Source organism: Lithobates pipiens, unplaced genomic scaffold (genome assembly GCF_037356315.1).
Source record: "Lithobates pipiens isolate NorthernLeopardFrog02 unplaced genomic scaffold, aLitPip1_a1.2 Scaffold_27, whole genome shotgun sequence".
NCBI classification, from domain to species: Eukaryota; Metazoa; Chordata; class Amphibia; order Anura; family Ranidae; genus Lithobates; species Lithobates pipiens.
Window position 1 is genome coordinate 87,871,447 of NW_027507788.1, and position 17,679 is coordinate 87,889,125.

The 17,679-nt window shown below is 44.0% G+C and overlaps 1 protein-coding gene across 1 annotated transcript in view; it reads left to right on the forward strand.

Annotated features, from left to right (window-relative positions):
* Positions 1-17,679, forward strand: part of RRAS (RAS related) — an 83,530-nt gene that overhangs the window by 43,246 nt on the left and 22,605 nt on the right. The window contains exon 2 of the mRNA XM_077457186.1: positions 5,032-5,119. Coding sequence (XP_077313312.1) covers positions 5,032-5,119 — 88 coding nt within the window. The remainder of the gene's footprint in view (positions 1-5,031; positions 5,120-17,679) is intronic.

The window sequence follows — 17,679 nt, forward strand, 5'->3', positions numbered from 1 at the left end:
GAAATCTTCCAATGGGGACACTAGTTCTGGTGGCCTGGGGATTATCTTAAAGCGGAGGTCCACCCTAAAATGGACCTCCGCTCATCGGAATCCCCCCCCCCCCTCCGGCGCCACAATTGGCACCTTTCAGGGGGGAGGGGGGTGCAGTTACCTGGATAATCCAGGTAACTGCACCCACTTCCGGGATAGCTGTCTGCGGAAAGGGGCGTAGATTACGCCCCTTTCCGCAAGTGCCCCGCTGCCTGCTGGGAAACATACAGTTCCCAGAGGCAGCGGGGACCGTCCGGATTGCGCCGCACGACTCGCGCATGCGCAGTAGGGAACTGGGAAATGAAGCCGAAAGGCTCCATTTCCTGATTCCCATACCCAAGATGGCGGCGGCAGGACCCGACAGACGACCTAGCGATCGGCTTCGGGTGCCGACATCGCGGGCGCGCTGGACAGGTAAGTGTCACTATTTTAAAAGTCAGCAGCTGCAGTATTTGTAGCTGCTGGCTTTAAAAAAAAAAAAAAAAAAAAAAAAACCCGGAGTCCTGGTGGACTCCCGCTTTAATTTGCTGAGATTTCCTCTTTTCCCAGTTTCACTATGGTACAGGAAGTGAAGGTAAATCTCTGCAATAGGACGCAGATGGCCACAAAAAAAATAATCTGACAATGGCTATAATAACCCCCTTTTGCGTTCTCCAAAATGAAAGTGTTTTGCCTATAGTTCAACTTACAAAAAATTTCGCTTAAATTTGGAAGACCAGTACACTCTAGCAGCTGTAAAACTGGTCTTACACTAGAAGGAATTTTTTTGTTTTTCATGTCAGTTTTCTGGATTTTTGGGTTATTGAGGTAAAATCTGTTTATTTTTGACTGCAGTTAAGAGAAAATTAAAAAAAGAGCAGAATGGAAAACGTTTAATTCCTAACGGTGAATGCTGTCTTCGTTTTGAGAATATTACATTAATTCCAAATTCAAATGTTAACGTAAAATATATTTTGCAGTACTTTCTAATGACATTTTGGCACTGCAAAATGTGCTGTGAGATTTATCGTTCAAATGTTATATGAATGTTTGTTCAGAAGTCTACTGATGTATGGCCAGCTCAAGGCAATCCCATAAAATCACTACTCTTAAGGTTTACCATGAATTCCTTAGCAGACCTTCCATGGGGTAATCTGAATATTATGTTGCAGTGGCTTATGTTGTTGCGCTATGGCTGTGACTTGTTTGTTTGTGTCAGGATGTGAACAAAGTCCAAGGTAGTTATTTCTGTCAGCACCTTGTTTGCTGCTGTCTGGCAGCCCGTGGTGTCCCTGAGAGGCCTGCTGTGTTATGGCCGTCTGCCTACTTCACTGAATGCTTGTAAATGGGATCTTACATTTAACAAGCAGGGCTCTGCAGACTGGAGCCTGTGTAGTTCTAATGCATTCTGGATGCATATGCTTTCCCACTTACTCATTTTGGAGGGTGGGGGAGAGCAGTTTTGGCTTTGGGTGAGATGGAACTGTAGTTGGATTCTAGAATTAATAACTTGGTGAAGTTGGTAATTTTGGCTTGCAGTACTGTCATGCACCACTGGGGTACTGGGTTTGAGCACCAAAAGAAGCACTATCTGCATTGCATATAAATGTACTTCCCATGTGTGGTGTATTAAAGCCCAACTCCGGCCAGGAGAGACTTTTTTGCAATGCAGTGGGGCTGTGTATGCACTGCACGGGTCAACTGCTCGTTTTTGTGTATGGGGATTGGAGAACAGAGATACATTTGCCTAATCTTCCTATCCTCCCTTAACAAGACTGGTCCCTGTGTCTCCTGCCCCCCACAATTATTGTGCAGGGGTCTGTTTCTGACGTTCTCAAGCCTATGGACCTGCTCTGGACATGAAGGCATAGGGAACAGTGCACTGCTGGATTGTGGGGGAGCACCTTTTTGCTGGTCAGCAGAGGATCCGGTGAATTTACAGCTTGCTCCTCTCCCCTGGACAAAACCTGTAATTGACCTGTGCACAACGCCAGACTTTTTTATGTGCCTGGAGTGTTATCCCAGCGTTTCATATTCTTGGTGTGTGTCTGTACCATGTTCTTTTGTTAGTAAAAGTAAGTAAGGAGACTGCTTGTAAACCAAAGGACTCGCGTATCGAAGCGAGTTTCTCCATAGAAGTCAGTGGAAACTAAGATATTTTGTCCCGCATTTGCTTCTATTACATGCAGTACCGCATGTGGCCAGAGGTGGGGGGAGGGGCGCCGGACAGCCTTGGAAATACTCGGGAACGGAGTGTTTCTGAGTATTTCCAAGTCAGTCCGAGTATTTCCGAATGGCTCCATACCATTCCAAGTGTCCCTGGTGCCCCCGCACCTCCTGGCCAAATGTGGTACTGCACCACCCATTAGCTTGAATTCTGCTTGTTTTGCAAGACAACACTTGCAAACAGTCAGAATAAAAAACAAAACAAAAAAAAGTTGCTTGTCTTTCAAAACACTCGTTAACCGCATTACTTGCAAACCAATATTCCACTGTATTGTGTTATCTTTTTTATTGCTTTCTTTGTGTGAAATAACTGGTGATCATGCCAGTCCCTCTGCTTATCTATTTCAAACTGACCATGCTAGACACGGGAACAGTGTGGTCCGTTTTCTGTCTATGCTGGTAGAACAGCCCGTTTGCCCTCCAATTGCCTAGACTTCTGCTGACATACCACCATCCTTTCCCAGGCTGCATAGTGTGCAATGCATGCATTGCCACCTGCCCTGTGTTACATCACAAGTATGGGAGCGCTAATGTAAAAAATCACGTTATTGAGCTTTTTGTGTGTCTGCAAATTCTCTGCCTGTTTGTGTCTGTCGGATCTAATTACTGTGTACTTCTCACCTGCCCTAGCACCCAGGGAGAGAGACGCGGGGATTGTGAGCTGTAGTTTCTTCAAATGTCAGTTTTTAAATTAGCCTGAGATCGTGCACTGACTTGTGCAGTACCATGCAGTGTGCCTCATGTTTGAACACTGACAAAAACCGCTGACATTGGAATGTGATGACTTGCATTACTATAGGCTGTACGTACAGAGCAACAAATGATACCATAAAGTTACACAATCCACTTATATGCAGGTGCAAAACACAAGGTACAGGTAGGAAGGATTATTATTATTATTATTTCAGGTACTTGTATAGCGCCGTCAATTTACACAACGCTTTACGTATACATTGTACATTCACATCAGTCCCTACCCTCAAGGAGCTTACACTTGAAGGTCCCTAACACACATTCATACATATACTGGGGACATATTTAGACAGGATTAGATCAGCATGTCTTTGAAGTGTGGGAGGAAATGGGAGTACCCGGAGGAAACCCACGCATGCTCAGGGAGAACATGCAAACTTCAGGCAGATGATGTCATGGTTGGGCCTTTACCTTGAAGGAAAGGGAAATTAAGCGCACCTGTACTTGTGGTAGACTTAGTAAAATGATAGCAACTTGTTGGTGTTGGCACCCTAGAGTGTCCGCACTTGTGTTTTTATTATTTTCTAGAGTCCTTTAAACTCGGTGCAGTGTAATTTGCAAATCTTGACTTCCTAATTGGAGTTGCATTTAATATGTGTTGTCTGCAACATGCTAATATACATAACATTAATCTGCTTTACCATATTGTGTGCCTTGCTGCAAACATTCTTGTTAAAAGTGTGTAGATGACCGATGTATTACCATAAGCTGACCACAGGTTCATTTTAAATTGTCCCTAAAGTCAAAATGTTTCTTTTTTTTGGTTTGAGTAGTAACAACCCCCCCCAAAAAAAAAGTTTTATCCTCTTTGGTATGGTGACCAGGACTGGAAATTAAAGCGGAGGTCCACCCTTAAATGGACCTTCCGCTCATCGGAATCCTCCCCCCCCCCCCTCCGGTGCCACAATTGGCACCTTTCAGGGGGGAGGGGGGTGCAGTTACCTGGATAATCCAGGTAACTGCACCCACTTCCGGGATAGCTCTCTGCAGAAAGGGGCGTAGATTACGCCCCTTTCCGCAAGTGCCCGCCCCCTTCCGCAAGTGCCCCGCTGCCTGCTGGGAAACACACAGATCCAAGAGGCAGCGGGGACCGTCCTTATTGCGCAGCGCTACTCGCGCATGCGCAGTAGGGAACCGGGAAATGAAGCCGAAAGGCTCCATTTCCTGATTCCCATACCCAAGATGGCGGCGGCAGCACCAGAGTACCGATCTAGAGATCGGCTTCGGGTGCTGACATCGCGGGCGCGCTGGACAGGTAAGTGTCACTATTTTAAAAGTCAGCAGCTGCAGTATTTGTAGCTGCTGGCTTTAAAAAAAAAAAAAAAAAACGCGGAGTCCCGGCGGACTCCCGCTTTAAGAATGAACAGAAGTGGGAAGTCTTCTGTGCCCTCGGAGATCATCCTTTTCCCTAGGGGTCTTTCTCACTTTTTCTTGTGTCTTCATGAAATAAAGTAAAAAAAAAATAATAATCTTCCCAGTGGGACACGGATGGCAAACAAGCAGGGGGGTTTTAATGATTCCCTACTTGATTGGCTTTAGATATAGTTTGAATGTGACCATGCCTCCTTTATCTTCCCCTTTGCACTAGCAAGGTATTCTCCATCCATGCTCACCCCACTGCTGGAGTTCACCCTGAGTTAGCTCTGGTATCAGAGCCTGCCTGTGTATATGTGATTGCCAGTGGCCAACAGTAATGGGCCTTGAGATAAGTAATTCAGGGCCAAACATTGTCACATACCTAGAAGCTCTGCTCAAGAGCACAGATGGATTTCCTGCTGGGGAAGCATAGGGGGCGCTGTCTTTTTTTTTTTTTTTTTTTTTTCCATGAATTGGCAGTGGAAATGTTTCCAAGTAAATCCTGTTTAGCAATTGTCTGACATCGGGAAATTATTATTCCAACTCGGAAATTAAGACATTTGAGAGCTTTACATTATAGCTTATTGTTGGTAGACTATAGTGGTGGTGATTATGCTTCACACTTAAAAAGTCTTATTAATATATATATAATTTTTTTTTTTTTTTTTTTCATTTTTGTTTCTCCAGTCATACTTTGTTTCCGATTATGATCCAACCATTGAGGATTCCTACACAAAGATATGCAGCATTGATGGAAAGCAGACACGATTGGACAGTAAGTGGTTTCCCTAACTCCCATGATGGCAGCAAAAGATAAGCGTACACGTGTAGATATTGTTGCACAGTATTGCCTTTATTTAACAGAGTGCAGGCTGTTCTCACAAGTGATGATACAGATGGTATTTTTATTTTCTGTCTATCTGACAAAGATATGTGCTGTTTTTCTTCCAGATCACCACGTATATGTAAACCTTAATAACAAAGTTCTCCTATTAACCCCATTTGGCTTGTAACTCTGCCATTGAAAGAATTTTGGACCTGATGTTCTGGTCAGAAATTCTGAGCTCTCTAGTCTGTTATCACAAAGAGACTTATTTTGCCCTAAATGTAAAATTTTGGATATGAGTCTTTTTATTCAGCAATAACTTTATTATCAAATTATTTTCATTTATTAACTTTATTAAACAAAAATAACACATCTTTTGTGTGTATGTACACAGTATCTCACTTAAGCGAGTGTACAACTTGTATAACAGTGTAAATTTGCTGCCCCCTCAAAATAACTCAACACACAGCCATTAATGTCTAAACCACTGGCAACAAAAGTGAGTACACCCTTAGGTGAAAATGTCCAAATTGGGCCCAATTAGCCATTTTCCCTCCCTGGTGTCATGTTACTCGTTAGTGTTGCAAGGTCTCAGGTGTGAATGGGGAGCAGGTGTGTTAAATGTGTCGCTCTCTCCTAATGGTCACCAGAAGTTCAACATGGCACATCATGGCAAAGAACTCTCAGGGAATCTGAAAAAAAGAATTGTTGCTCTACATAAAGATGGCCTAGGCTATAAGAAGATCGCCAAGACCCTGAAACTGAGCTGCAGCACGGTGGCCAAGACCATACAGCGGTTTAACAGGACAGGTTCCACTCTGAACAGGCCTCGCCATGGTCCACCAAAGAAGTTGAGTGCACGTGCTCAGCGTCATATCCAGAGGTTGTCTTTGGGAAATAGACGTATGAGTGCTGCCAGCATTGCTGCAGAGGTTGAAGGGGTGGGGGGGTCAGCCTGTCAATGGCCAGACAATACGTCGCACACTGCATCACATTGGTCTGCATGGCTGTCTCCTCGGAAGGAAACCTCTTCTAAAGATGATGCACAAGAAAGACCACAAACAGTTTGCTGAAGACAAGCAGACTAAGGACATGGATTACTGGAATGTCCTTTGGTCTGATAGGACCAAGATAAACTTATTTGGTTCAGATGGTGTCAAGCTTGTGTGGCGCCAACCAGGTGAGGAGTACAAAGACAAGTGTGTCTTGTCCACAGTCAAGCATGGTGGTGGGAGTGTCATGGTCTGGGGCTGCATGAGTGCTGCCGTTACTGGGGAGCTACAGTTCATTGAGGGAACCATGAATGCCAACATGTACTGTGACATACTGAAGCAGCGCATGATCCCCCGCCCTTCAGAGACTAGGTCGCAGGGCAGTATTTCAACATATTGACCCTAAACACACCTGCAAGAGGACTGCTGCCTTGCAAAAGAAGCTGCGGGTAAAGGTGATGGACTGGCCAAGCATGTCTCCAGACCTAAACCCTATTGAGCATCTGTGGGGCATCCTCAAACTGAAGGTGGAGGAGTGCAAGGTCTCTAACATCCACCATCTCTGTGATGTCTTCATGGAGGAGTGGAAGAGGACTCCAGTGGCAATCTATCAGACAAGGCAATATATTTTGGTCGTACTGTCTTGCAAAAAGTATTATTTTTTTTATTTTATTTTTATGCTATGTTTTATTTTATTCAATAATTGTGATGTTTCTTTTTTGAGGAGTGGGTTCCCTCCAGGCTCGCTTGCCCTCTGCCTATCCATCATAATGCATGTGCTTCCACTGTGGTGGCTTTTAAAATTGTAGAATTCGGACTACAGAAAATACTGGGGTTCCTTAACAGGGCTCTGTAACTTAAGCATGTATTTGCAAATGTGTGCAGAGTAAACCCCTGTTTAATGCAGACATCCAGACAGCCCCCAACCCTTCCAATCCCTCTATGGCCACCTAAGGGATGAAGTTCTACTTGTAACTGACATGTTCATTTCTTTGATCTTAAGATGAATGAAAGTGTAGGTAGAAAAGTAAGAATATTACTTTGTATCTCTGTAACTGGAGTCTGAACAATGTTTTATAAACCTGACGGGGCTTACTACACGTCCTGTATACTTCACAAAGGTTTTTTGGTCATGTGTAGCGTGCTTGGTACACACGACTGATTCAAGTGATGAAACCTAGCAAAATATGCATGTATGAAGAAATGTGTGTGTGTGTGTGTGTGTGTGTGTTTTTATTCATTACCTGCTGGGTTATACTCCATCTCCAGGTGAATGGACACTGATAGCCCAAAGGTCTTCAGACAGGAAGTGATCCCCTATATAACCCCTCCCATGCAGGAAGTACTTCAGGTTATTTATCAGCCTGGGGGAATGGTCTCTACACCCAGGGGTGTTCAGGAAATTTGCCAGCGTTGAGGATGGCGAGAGGTCAACCTATTGGCATCCAGGTTCAACAACAATCTACAGAAGTTTGTCTCGAACTAGGGATCCTCTGGCAATCAAAGCAGATGCTCTGGTAGTTCCATAGAGCCAGTATGCCCTGGTTTATGCTTTTCCCCCGGTCCCTCTCCTGCCACATTTTTGTTGCACATGATTCAGAGAGAGGGGGGTTCCCAGTCATTCTGGGGGCACCAGTCTGACCCAGAAGCTGTCACTAGGAATATCTATTATAAGGTCTGGAAGACTTGTATTGTTTGGTGTGAAGCCAGAAAATGGCATCCCCGGAAATAGATGATTGGGAGAATTCTCTTTTCTACAGTCAGCTGTGGAAATCAAATTGGCTTTGAGTATAATCGGAAGTCAGATTTTGGCCCTGTCGGTATTCTTCCAAAGGCCTTTAGCCTCCCATTTGCTGGTCCGAACATTTATGCAGAGGGCTTCCCCCCATTAAGTCACCTATGTGTCCTTGGGACTTGAACTTGGTAATTTCTGTGTTTTAAAGAAAGCAAACAATTGAGCCTATCAAGGAAATTCCATTAGACTTGCTGTCACAAAAGCTAGCCTTTCTGAGGGCCATCACCTCGGCTAGAAGGCTGTCGGTATTGGAGGCCCTTTTGTGCAGGGAACCTTACTTGATTCTTCACCACGACAGGGTCGTATTAAGACCTGTTCCATCTTTTTTTGGCAAAAGTGGGGTCAGCCTTCCATTTAAATCGGGACATTATTTTGCCTTCCTTTTTTTTTTCTCTCAGCCTCGTTCGGTGGAAGAGAGACAACTGTATTCCTTGGATGTTGTCCGGGCAGTCAAGGTTTATTTGTCTAGATCTGTGGATCAGACTCCTTTTGTTTTACCAAAAGGACCCAAGAAGGGGCAGGCAGCTTCCAAAGCTTCCATTGCCAATTGGGCCTGTCAGTTTTGTTTTTTCAGGCCTATGGTCTGAAATGTTTAGCTCCTCCCTTTTAGAGTGAGAGCTCATTCTACCAGGGGTGTAGAAACCTCCTGGGCTTTTCTCCATCATGTATCTGGCTCAGATTTGTAAGGTCTTCAGTGCATATGTTCACAAAATTCTGTCAGGAATCCAGAATCTCATTGACCTTTTATACACCTAAACTAATTACAAGCAAACAGATCACAAGTGAGGATGCTTACTTTTATTAATAGCCATTCAAACCCCTTTGTGTCACGTTGTGTGCTTGTTATTACGCCAAAATGTAAACTTTTAATCAGGGTCATTTGGGTAGTTTCTGTTGTCATTATGATTTTAAAAAGGGTAAACGGTTGATAATGACTTCAGCCAAACGCTAACCATGCGTGAAAAAAATTGTCATTTTTTTATGTGTGAAAAATGGCCAAGAAATCATAAATTCTGCCAGGGTCTGTAAACGTATGAGCACAACTGTAGCTTATGCCCCTTATATGTTAGAAATTGATGAAAAGTCCTTGTAAAGAAAGCATAGTGGAGAGTGCCCCTGGGTTCTGACCATTTTTTTTATTTTTTTTTCTCCAGTAATGTCCGGCTTGCTCATACGCAGCTGGATGGTACTGGAAAGCCAGGAGAGAGACCACTGGGAAAAAAAACCTCTTTGCTAAACCCATCTCCATGCAAAAGAATAACAAAAAAATTAAAGTTCCGGCCTCTTCTATAGCAATACACTGATGCAGGCTAGGGTTTTCATTTAATTGTCGGGAGTTGCAGTGCGGTAGATCACTCCACCTGTACCTGAAAGTGATATTGGCCGGTATGTCTTGCACCGTCTTGCCCAGCTCGCTTCTCAAGAGAAAAGGGCACCACGGGTCCCAGAATGTCGGCTCAGGAGAATGCTGCAGAAGAGGCACTGCACCCAGGTCCCCGGCCCCAGGTAGGAGGTGCCGGCCGGACTGGATGCGGAAGGAGAGAGGATTGCCACCTGTCTTGATTCACCCCGTGATGGCTCCCTGCAGCACTGACTGCTTCCCACTGTCCTCTTCTTCTGGATGCTGTAGGGGAAAGGGGGGGGGGGGTTACTATGATTCAGGTTGTGAATGAATAATAGGCTGCTCAGAACAGAGCACTTGGCATTCATTCAGACTGCAGTGCAGCTGAGGCTGCAGAGAAGGGGAGGGGGAAATCTCTGTACTTGCTCCCTTTCTCTGTCTCAAAAGTGAGATTTTAAGGGTCTGTTTAGAACTCTTTCACCAAAGCCCCCAAATAGTGCTACAGGCCCTAGCACGAACCTGTGAGATCTAAGGGTTTACATCTTTAGATCTCAGGGTTCATGCTGGAACTTGTAGTCCTTCAGTTTTTGGAGGGAGTAACCTCCTTGGATCTGAGGACTTAATGTTGGAACTGGTAGTCCTTTTTGGAGGATATAAACCTCCCCCCTACCCCAAAAGTGAAAGACTACAGGTCCCAGCATGAGAGCTTAGGATGTGGCACGCCCTTCTCTCCCAACAAAGGGGGGTAGGAAGCAGGTAGGTCAGTGTAGTGGAGACTATAACAACGGTAAATTTGTAACCAGACCTCTGGAGTGCATTCTGCTGAAATATATATAAACGTGCATTTTATGGTTGGGCCCCCCCCCCCAAAATATGAAAACTGGGGACACCACCGGCGATCAGTGCTCTCTGCCATTGGCTGAGAGTGCTGATCGGGAGTCGGTCGGCTGCGTTTTTTTTTTTTTTTTTTTTTTTTTTAGCATGCTTGTCTGACCTACACATGGGCCTGAATGTCGGCTGTTTTATTTTTATAACTGCCCAGTGTCCTGACGTTCAGCCCATGTGTACAGGGCTATAGACTTCTATGGACAGGCATCAAAAGCACTTTAACCACTTAAGGACCGCCACATGGCAATGTACGTCGGTGCAATGGCACCGACAGGCACAAGCACGTACATGTACGTTCTCGCCTTCCAGCAGGTGGGGGGTCCAATTGGACCCCCTCCCACTGGATGCGGTGGTCCGTTTCGCTGCAGGAGCGATCCGGGATGAGGGGATGGCCTTTGGTTTCTGGCCATCCCCTCTCGATCGCTCCTGGCGAATGAGAAGCTTCCCCCGCTGTGTATAGTAAACACAGGCAGGGAGGAAGTGAGGTCATTCTCCTCGGGCGCTCTTTTTGACCGGACTACGAGGAGAACAGTGAAAGTAAGTGCACTGACATGTAGGCACACATAGGCACACAAACCCCCCGATCCCCTCCCCCTCCCAGTCAGTGTCACTGATTGCAGTGATCATTTTACTGATCACTGCATTTAGTGTCAGTTGTGACAGTAAAAACTGTCAGGGCAGTTAGTGTTAGGTCCAGGGTAGCCCTCTACCCCCCAATAAAGGTTTAACCCCCTGATTGCCCCTAGAGTTATCCCTTTCACCCCCTTTTGCCAGTGTCACTAAGCAATCGTTTTTCTGAACGCTGCAATAGTGTCACTGGTGCCGCTAAGTAGCTAGTTATTTTTTTAGGTTCACCGCCAGGTTTTTATAGCGCTAGGTACCCCGATATACTACCCAATAATGGTTTTAACCCCCTGATTGCTCCTAGTTAACCCTTTCACCCCCTTTTATCAGTATCACTAAGCGATCATTTTTCTGATCGCTGCATTAGTGTCACTGGTGCTGTTAGGTAGCTAGTTATATTTTTAGGTTCGCCGCCAGGTTTTTATAGCGCTAGGTACCCCCATATACTACCCAATAATGGTTTTAACCCCCTGATTGCCCCAGTTAACCCTTTCACCAGCGATCACCGTATAAGTGTCACTGGTGACGCTGGTTAGCCAGTTAGTTATTTAGGTTCCCCGTCAGGTTTTTATATAGCGCCAGGGACCCCCATATACTACCTAATAAAGTTTTTAACCCCCTGATTGCCCCTAGTTAACCCTTTCACCAGTAATCACGTATAAGTGTTACAGGTGACTCTGGTTAGTTTGCTTTTTATAGCATCAGGGCACCCACCATTTATTACCCAATAAAGGTTTAACCCCCTGATCACCCGGCGGGTGATATCAATTAGGTTTTAGGGTCAGGGTCTGCGTCGCCCCAGGCAGCGCTAGGTTAGTGCCAGTACCGCTAACACCCACGCGCAAAGCATACACCTCCCGTAGTGGTATAGAATCTGAACAGATCAATATCTGACTGATCAGATCTATACTAGCGTCCCCAGCAGTTTAGGGTTCCAAAAAAACGCATTGTTAGCGGGATCAGCCCAGATACCTGCTAGCACCTGCGTTTTGCCCCTCCGCCCAGCCCACCCAAGTGCAGTATCAATTGATCACTGTCACTTACAAAACACTAAACACATAACTGCAGCGTTCGCAGAGTCAGGCCTTATCTCTGCGATCGCTAACAGTTTTTTTCTGGTAGCGTTTTATATTTAAATCCATAAGGCGGTGCTTGGGTTTCGGGGTCTCGTACGTGGCTAGGCTCTCAAAAAGTCCCCCACATGTGGTATCCCCGTACTCGGGAGAAGCAGCAGAATTTATTTTGGGGTGTAATTTCACTTGTGCCCTTAGCATGTGTGAGCAATATATCATTTAGTGACAACTTTGTGCAAAAAAAAAAAGTTGTAATATTCCTGCAACTTGTGGCAAAATATGAAATAGTTAATGGACTCAACATGCCTCTCAGTAAATAGCTTGGGGTGTCTACTTTACAAAATGGGGTCATTTGGGGGGGGGGGGGGGTTGTGCTATTTTGGCATTTTATGGCCTTCGAAACTGATCGGTAGTGAGGAGTGACATCAAAAATTTGTACCCTTAGAAATCCCGAAGGCAGTGATTGGTTTTCGGGTGCCGTACGTGGCTAGACTCCCAAAAAGTCATATGTGGTATCCTCGTACTCAGGAGAAGCAGCAGAATATATTTTGGGGTGCAATTCCACATATAACTATGGCATGTGTGAGCAATATATCATTTAGTGACAACTTTTTGTAAACTTTTTTTTTTTTTTTTTTTTTTTTTGTGTCATTATTCAATCACTTGAGACAAAAAAAAGATATTCAATGGGCTCAACATGCCCCTCAGCAATTTCCTTGGGGTGTCTACTTTCCAAAATGGGGTCATTTGGGGGGGGGGGGGGGGGTTTGTACTGCCCTGCCATTTTAGCACCTCAAGAAATGAGATAGGCAGTCATAATTTAAAAGCTGTGTAAATTCCAGAAAATGTACTCTAGTTTGTAGACGCTATAACTTTTGCGCAAACCAATAAATATACGCTTATTGACATTTTTTTTTTTTTTTACTAAAGACATGTGGCTGAATAAATTTTGCCCTAAATGTATGACTAAAATTTGAGTTTATTCGATTTTTCTTATAACAAAAAGTAGAAATGTTTTTTTTTTCTCGAAAATTTTCGGTCTTTTTCCATTTATCTCGCAAAAAATAAAAATCGCAGAGGCAATCAAATACCAATAAAAGAAATCTCTATTTGTGGGAAGAAAAGGACGCAAGTTTCGTTTGGGTACAACATTGCATGACTGCGCAATTACCAGTTAAAGCAGTGCAGTGCGAAATTGTAAAAAGACCTCTGGTCCTTAGGCTGACAATTGGTCCAGGGCTGAAGTGGTTAAACAATGCTGTGCGTTTTTGATGCATTTCTGCTGTTTTTGCCTGCAAGACAACATACCCCTTTTTAAAAATGCAAAACTCATCAATGAAGGAAAAAAGTGAAAATGCATCAACCGCAGCCTGCATGGTTGTGAACCAGGCCTTAAGGCTGAGCCACTCACTAAGCAAATATTTGACTGCTTTGTCCAGAAGCGGATGAAATTTACGGTCTATGGAAGTGCCCCCTATATCCCATCCACAAAAGCTGGGAGGTGGGATGTCATTTTACTTTTTATGCTCTAAGTTTTAGACCCAACTTGCGGTCTTGGTTGTAGTCTCTAAACATGGAAAAGATTTTGCTCAGGCAATAGTTTTGTTAGATTCACCCCTGTATTGCAGTCTCTGTTCCTTGTTCTGGACACATGCAAGGGAAGCATGCAGTTAATCTCTTTAATTCTGATCTTGATTGTTGGACCTCCCTAGCATTGTTTTTCCATGAGCTACATTTGAAGGAACTCCTTCATAGGGTGGTGTGAAGTGTGTAATCACGCAGTGCTAGAGGGAGAGGCATTCCAGGGAGGAAGATGGTGGGGCCTGTAGGCTCTAGGGTACTATAAAGGGCCCGGGGGAGTTTTCCTGGAATGTCAGGAATCTGACATAATGATCTCTGCAAATAAGTTCTTCTAAGGAAGCTAGATAAGACATTCCCGACCTGAGGGAATTCTTCCATCCAGAGCTGTCTTTGTGTAAACCTCACTTTATCATCTCCAGTGAATAGGAAAGAGCGGCACTATTTCCCTGCAAGCACCTCCTAAAGAGCTGTTGTGATTTATGGGTCGTCTTTTATCTTTCAAAGGACTATGTCCAAGTTACCTCAAACTGAGTAGTTTCTATCATACATTATTTGCACAAACGGTTACATTTTCAGGACATGCTTTCAGGATGTTCCTTGGACTGTGAAGGGAACACCGAAAAAGTGTGCGCTAAAATGTAAATGTGCACATAAAATGTATTGTGTACTTTGGTTCTTGTTGCAAGCTTACTAATGTGGCTAGTGTCACCTAAACCAGCAGTTCTCAACTCTGTCCTCAAGTACCCCCAACAGACCATGTTTTGGGAATTTCTCTTACATTAAAATATCTGCCCAAAATATCAAGCCATTGACTCTGATTTAAATAACCTGTGCAAGATAAAGGAAGACCTGCAAAAATTTACTTTTGGGGTTACTCGAGGACAGGGCTGAGAACCACTGACCTAAACCATCAAATTAACCCCACACCACCATGAGAAAAGTATTACTCTCCGTGTTATTACTAGGGTTGTAAAAGTCTTGCAGGGGCAGCTTCATAGAGCTACGTTTGTAATGATGTAGGTAGGCAAACCCCCAGAACCCTTTTCCTACATAGTGTGCAGGTAAGCCTTTGGATGTTGAGGCAACAGCTTGGAATGAAATCCGTGTATGTATTTGGAACAAACAGAGAAGAGTAGGGGATGGGTGGAGTACAGCAGTGTTCCGCATACACTGCGTAGTATTTCACGGCAGAGAAGACACACTTTGTCAACCTTTTACAAGTTAGAGGTATTTAACGCTTTGAATTTTTTTTTTTTTTAACCAGGCCCCCTGCAGGTTTTTGTCATAATGAGCTAGTATGCAATGCTTTACACCTGTCAAAAGGATGCCCTCCAGCGTTGTGGAGTCAGTACTCAGATGCTTCCACAGTTAACCTTCCAGGATCATTCCATTCGACCACTTAAATGGCTGGACCGTGGTGACATCATTCCCATTTCCCACACATGCACACAGGAAGCATGCCGTAACAGCATGGATGCCGTAAATGTACTCCTGAGCTACGCATGCACGGCTCACTGTACGTTACCACTGATGGGGGGGGGGGGCATTTATGGCAGAAAAGACTATTAGGTCGGTCTGTCAGCGTGTGTGGGTTTTTTTTTTTTTTTTTTTTTTTACTTTAAGAGCCCTTTCACACTGTGCCATCTAGGGTGTCTGCGTTAAAGTGGTGCAATTTTTAGCACCGCTTTACTATCGTTTTAGCGGCGACATTCGGCCGCTAGTTGTGCGGTTTTAAGTGTTTAGTGTGATGCGCAGAGATGAGCACTGTGGTGATCCTGCCAGGCTGCACTGTAGGTAGTTTCTGCATTGAGTGGCTGGTGTGAATTATAACTTTATAACCTTAGACTTTGGTTGAGAGCTTCTGCTGCCATGCAATTCTAAAATGCAATAAAGAAAAGGAATTGTTGCATCCAGTCATGAAAGTGTATGTCTTGGGTACACCCTTTTTAAGGTGGCCAATGACACTAGACAGCAGAGATGGATATATAATTCAATCCTCCTTCAGCCATTTCTCAGATGATGGAGTCCTAGAACACTGGGCGTGCATCATTGTTCCCTCTATTTCTCGCCTACGTAAGGGGTGGGGGGGGGGGGGGGAGTCCTGCAGACCGCACATGTTAGTTAAAACAATAGCAAAACCATATATTTATGCATGGCATCACTTGACTTTTCCTCCACAATCCATAGTGACCTATAGGCTTTAGAATGTTTCCAGGTCTGGTGAAGATCGTTAAAGCAAAACTTTTTTATTTATTTTTTTCATTTTGGATAGAGTGGACAGGGATTCGACACTGTCAGGTTTTTATTGCAGTTTGTGCCTCCCATTAGGGAGATTCATCCTCGCTATTTGTCCTGTTCACCATTGAACCATTTATCATTGAAAGTGAAAGGAAAAACTACAAATTTTTGTCCCCAGAAAAGTAATAGAAGGGAAAACTTCCAATGGGGACACTAGTTCTGGTGACCTGGGTGTCCCCCAAGGAATTCCCTTAATTTGCACGAAAAAAAATTCTGACAGGAATTAAAACACTCACATACTCTATCCAAAAGGGGAAAAAAAGTTTTGCCTTTAGTTCTATTTTAAATAAGAAAACTGACTAGCTTTTTTTTTTTCTTTTTTTTTTTTTTTTTCCTAATCGAATAGTAAGGTGTAGGCTTAGTAGCATGGCAGGGGCACAAAAGTAATTGGTCCATAGAATCCCTCATGTTGAAAACTAGCCATACACGTCTCAAATTTTGGCCAATTACCACTGAATTGGCTAAAATTCAAGGATCTGGTTGCCCTGTCAGCATCACCTGGATGGACAAGTTGATTTTAGAAACAAAGGAGCCGTATATATATATTTTTCCATCTGAAAAATGACTGCATCCCTTCTGGTACAGTTACTGTTTAGGTCAGGGTGTCTCAACCAGGGTTCCATGGAGCCCTAGGGTTCCTCCCGGATGTTGTGAGTAGATCCTTGAGCAATTTCTGCCTCTGATAAGTTCCCACTGACACCATTGATCTTTTTAGCTACATGTAAAGGGAGTAATTCTTCCTTGTGACCGCAAATGTACAGCCTAGTACACACGGGCCGAATGCCAGGTGTAATTGACTGGTTCAGTAGGAACTGGCCAACATTCGGACTGAGTATACGGCAGCTGGTCTGACAGAAGAGAGGCTTCTGTTGAAGGTGGGATTGCCTCTCTTTTAGAACACAATAGTACAAGGGAGATTGCTGTACTATCATTGGATTGTTGGTATAAAGCGGCTCCAATCTGAGCTGTCGGCATTCTTCCCACTCACCATGACACCAATGCATCATGAGTTGTAGATGATATAATTTTTAGCAGGGGTTCCCTGAGACCGGAAAGTTATTCCTCTGTTGAACTGGTTGAGAAGGCTTGTTCAGACTCCGTAGACATTGTTTTCCAATTTGGCCATTATTTAATTATCTTGTATAAGGTGTTTAGATGTGCCTTTAAATTAACTCCTAAAATGCCTCTGCCTACCCTTGATATTTCCATAACCATGTGTATGCAAACCTCTTTTGATTGGAGTATTATAGGATAAGTGCACCCTAACACTAAAGACCTCCACAATCTAACACTAACCTATCTAACCCTGTAAAGGAATCGGTATATATACCTTTTTTTTTTTAAGCCGATCCAACCCGATCCAGTGCTGAGCTGTCAGTTCTTGAGCATCATGGGAAATGTAGTTACAAAACATCGGGGGTGCCAAGGTTCGTCATCACTGGCATAGACGTACAAGTGTCTAATCTTACTAAAACAGTCCCTGAGAATTGGCCTCATTAACATAAGCTTCTGAAACCATACATTTGTGACTTGATACTACATTTTCAGTAAAGAAAGTTGTAGTTTTGGAATTCTTGGCCCTGAAGCACTTGGCCCTGTTGCTGACAATGACTTGGTAGATTATGTTACAATCTTCTCTTTGTTTACAGTCATGTCATGTATGTCTCTACAGCTGGTTGATTGTGGTGCACATGTCTTTACTTAACTTCAGTTTCAATGAGCTTAATTAAAACCAAGAGTTTCAAAACCCTTTCTTACTCATAAGGGGCCAGTAAACTTGCAGTACAAGTCACGAGTGATGAAACATTCACTTATATAGTTCTAAATGTCCCTATAAAATAGATCCCTATGGGAGTCCCTTTTCAAACTCATAGCAGAGAATTGCCTTTGGCCAAGGCAAGCCACCGCTCCCCATT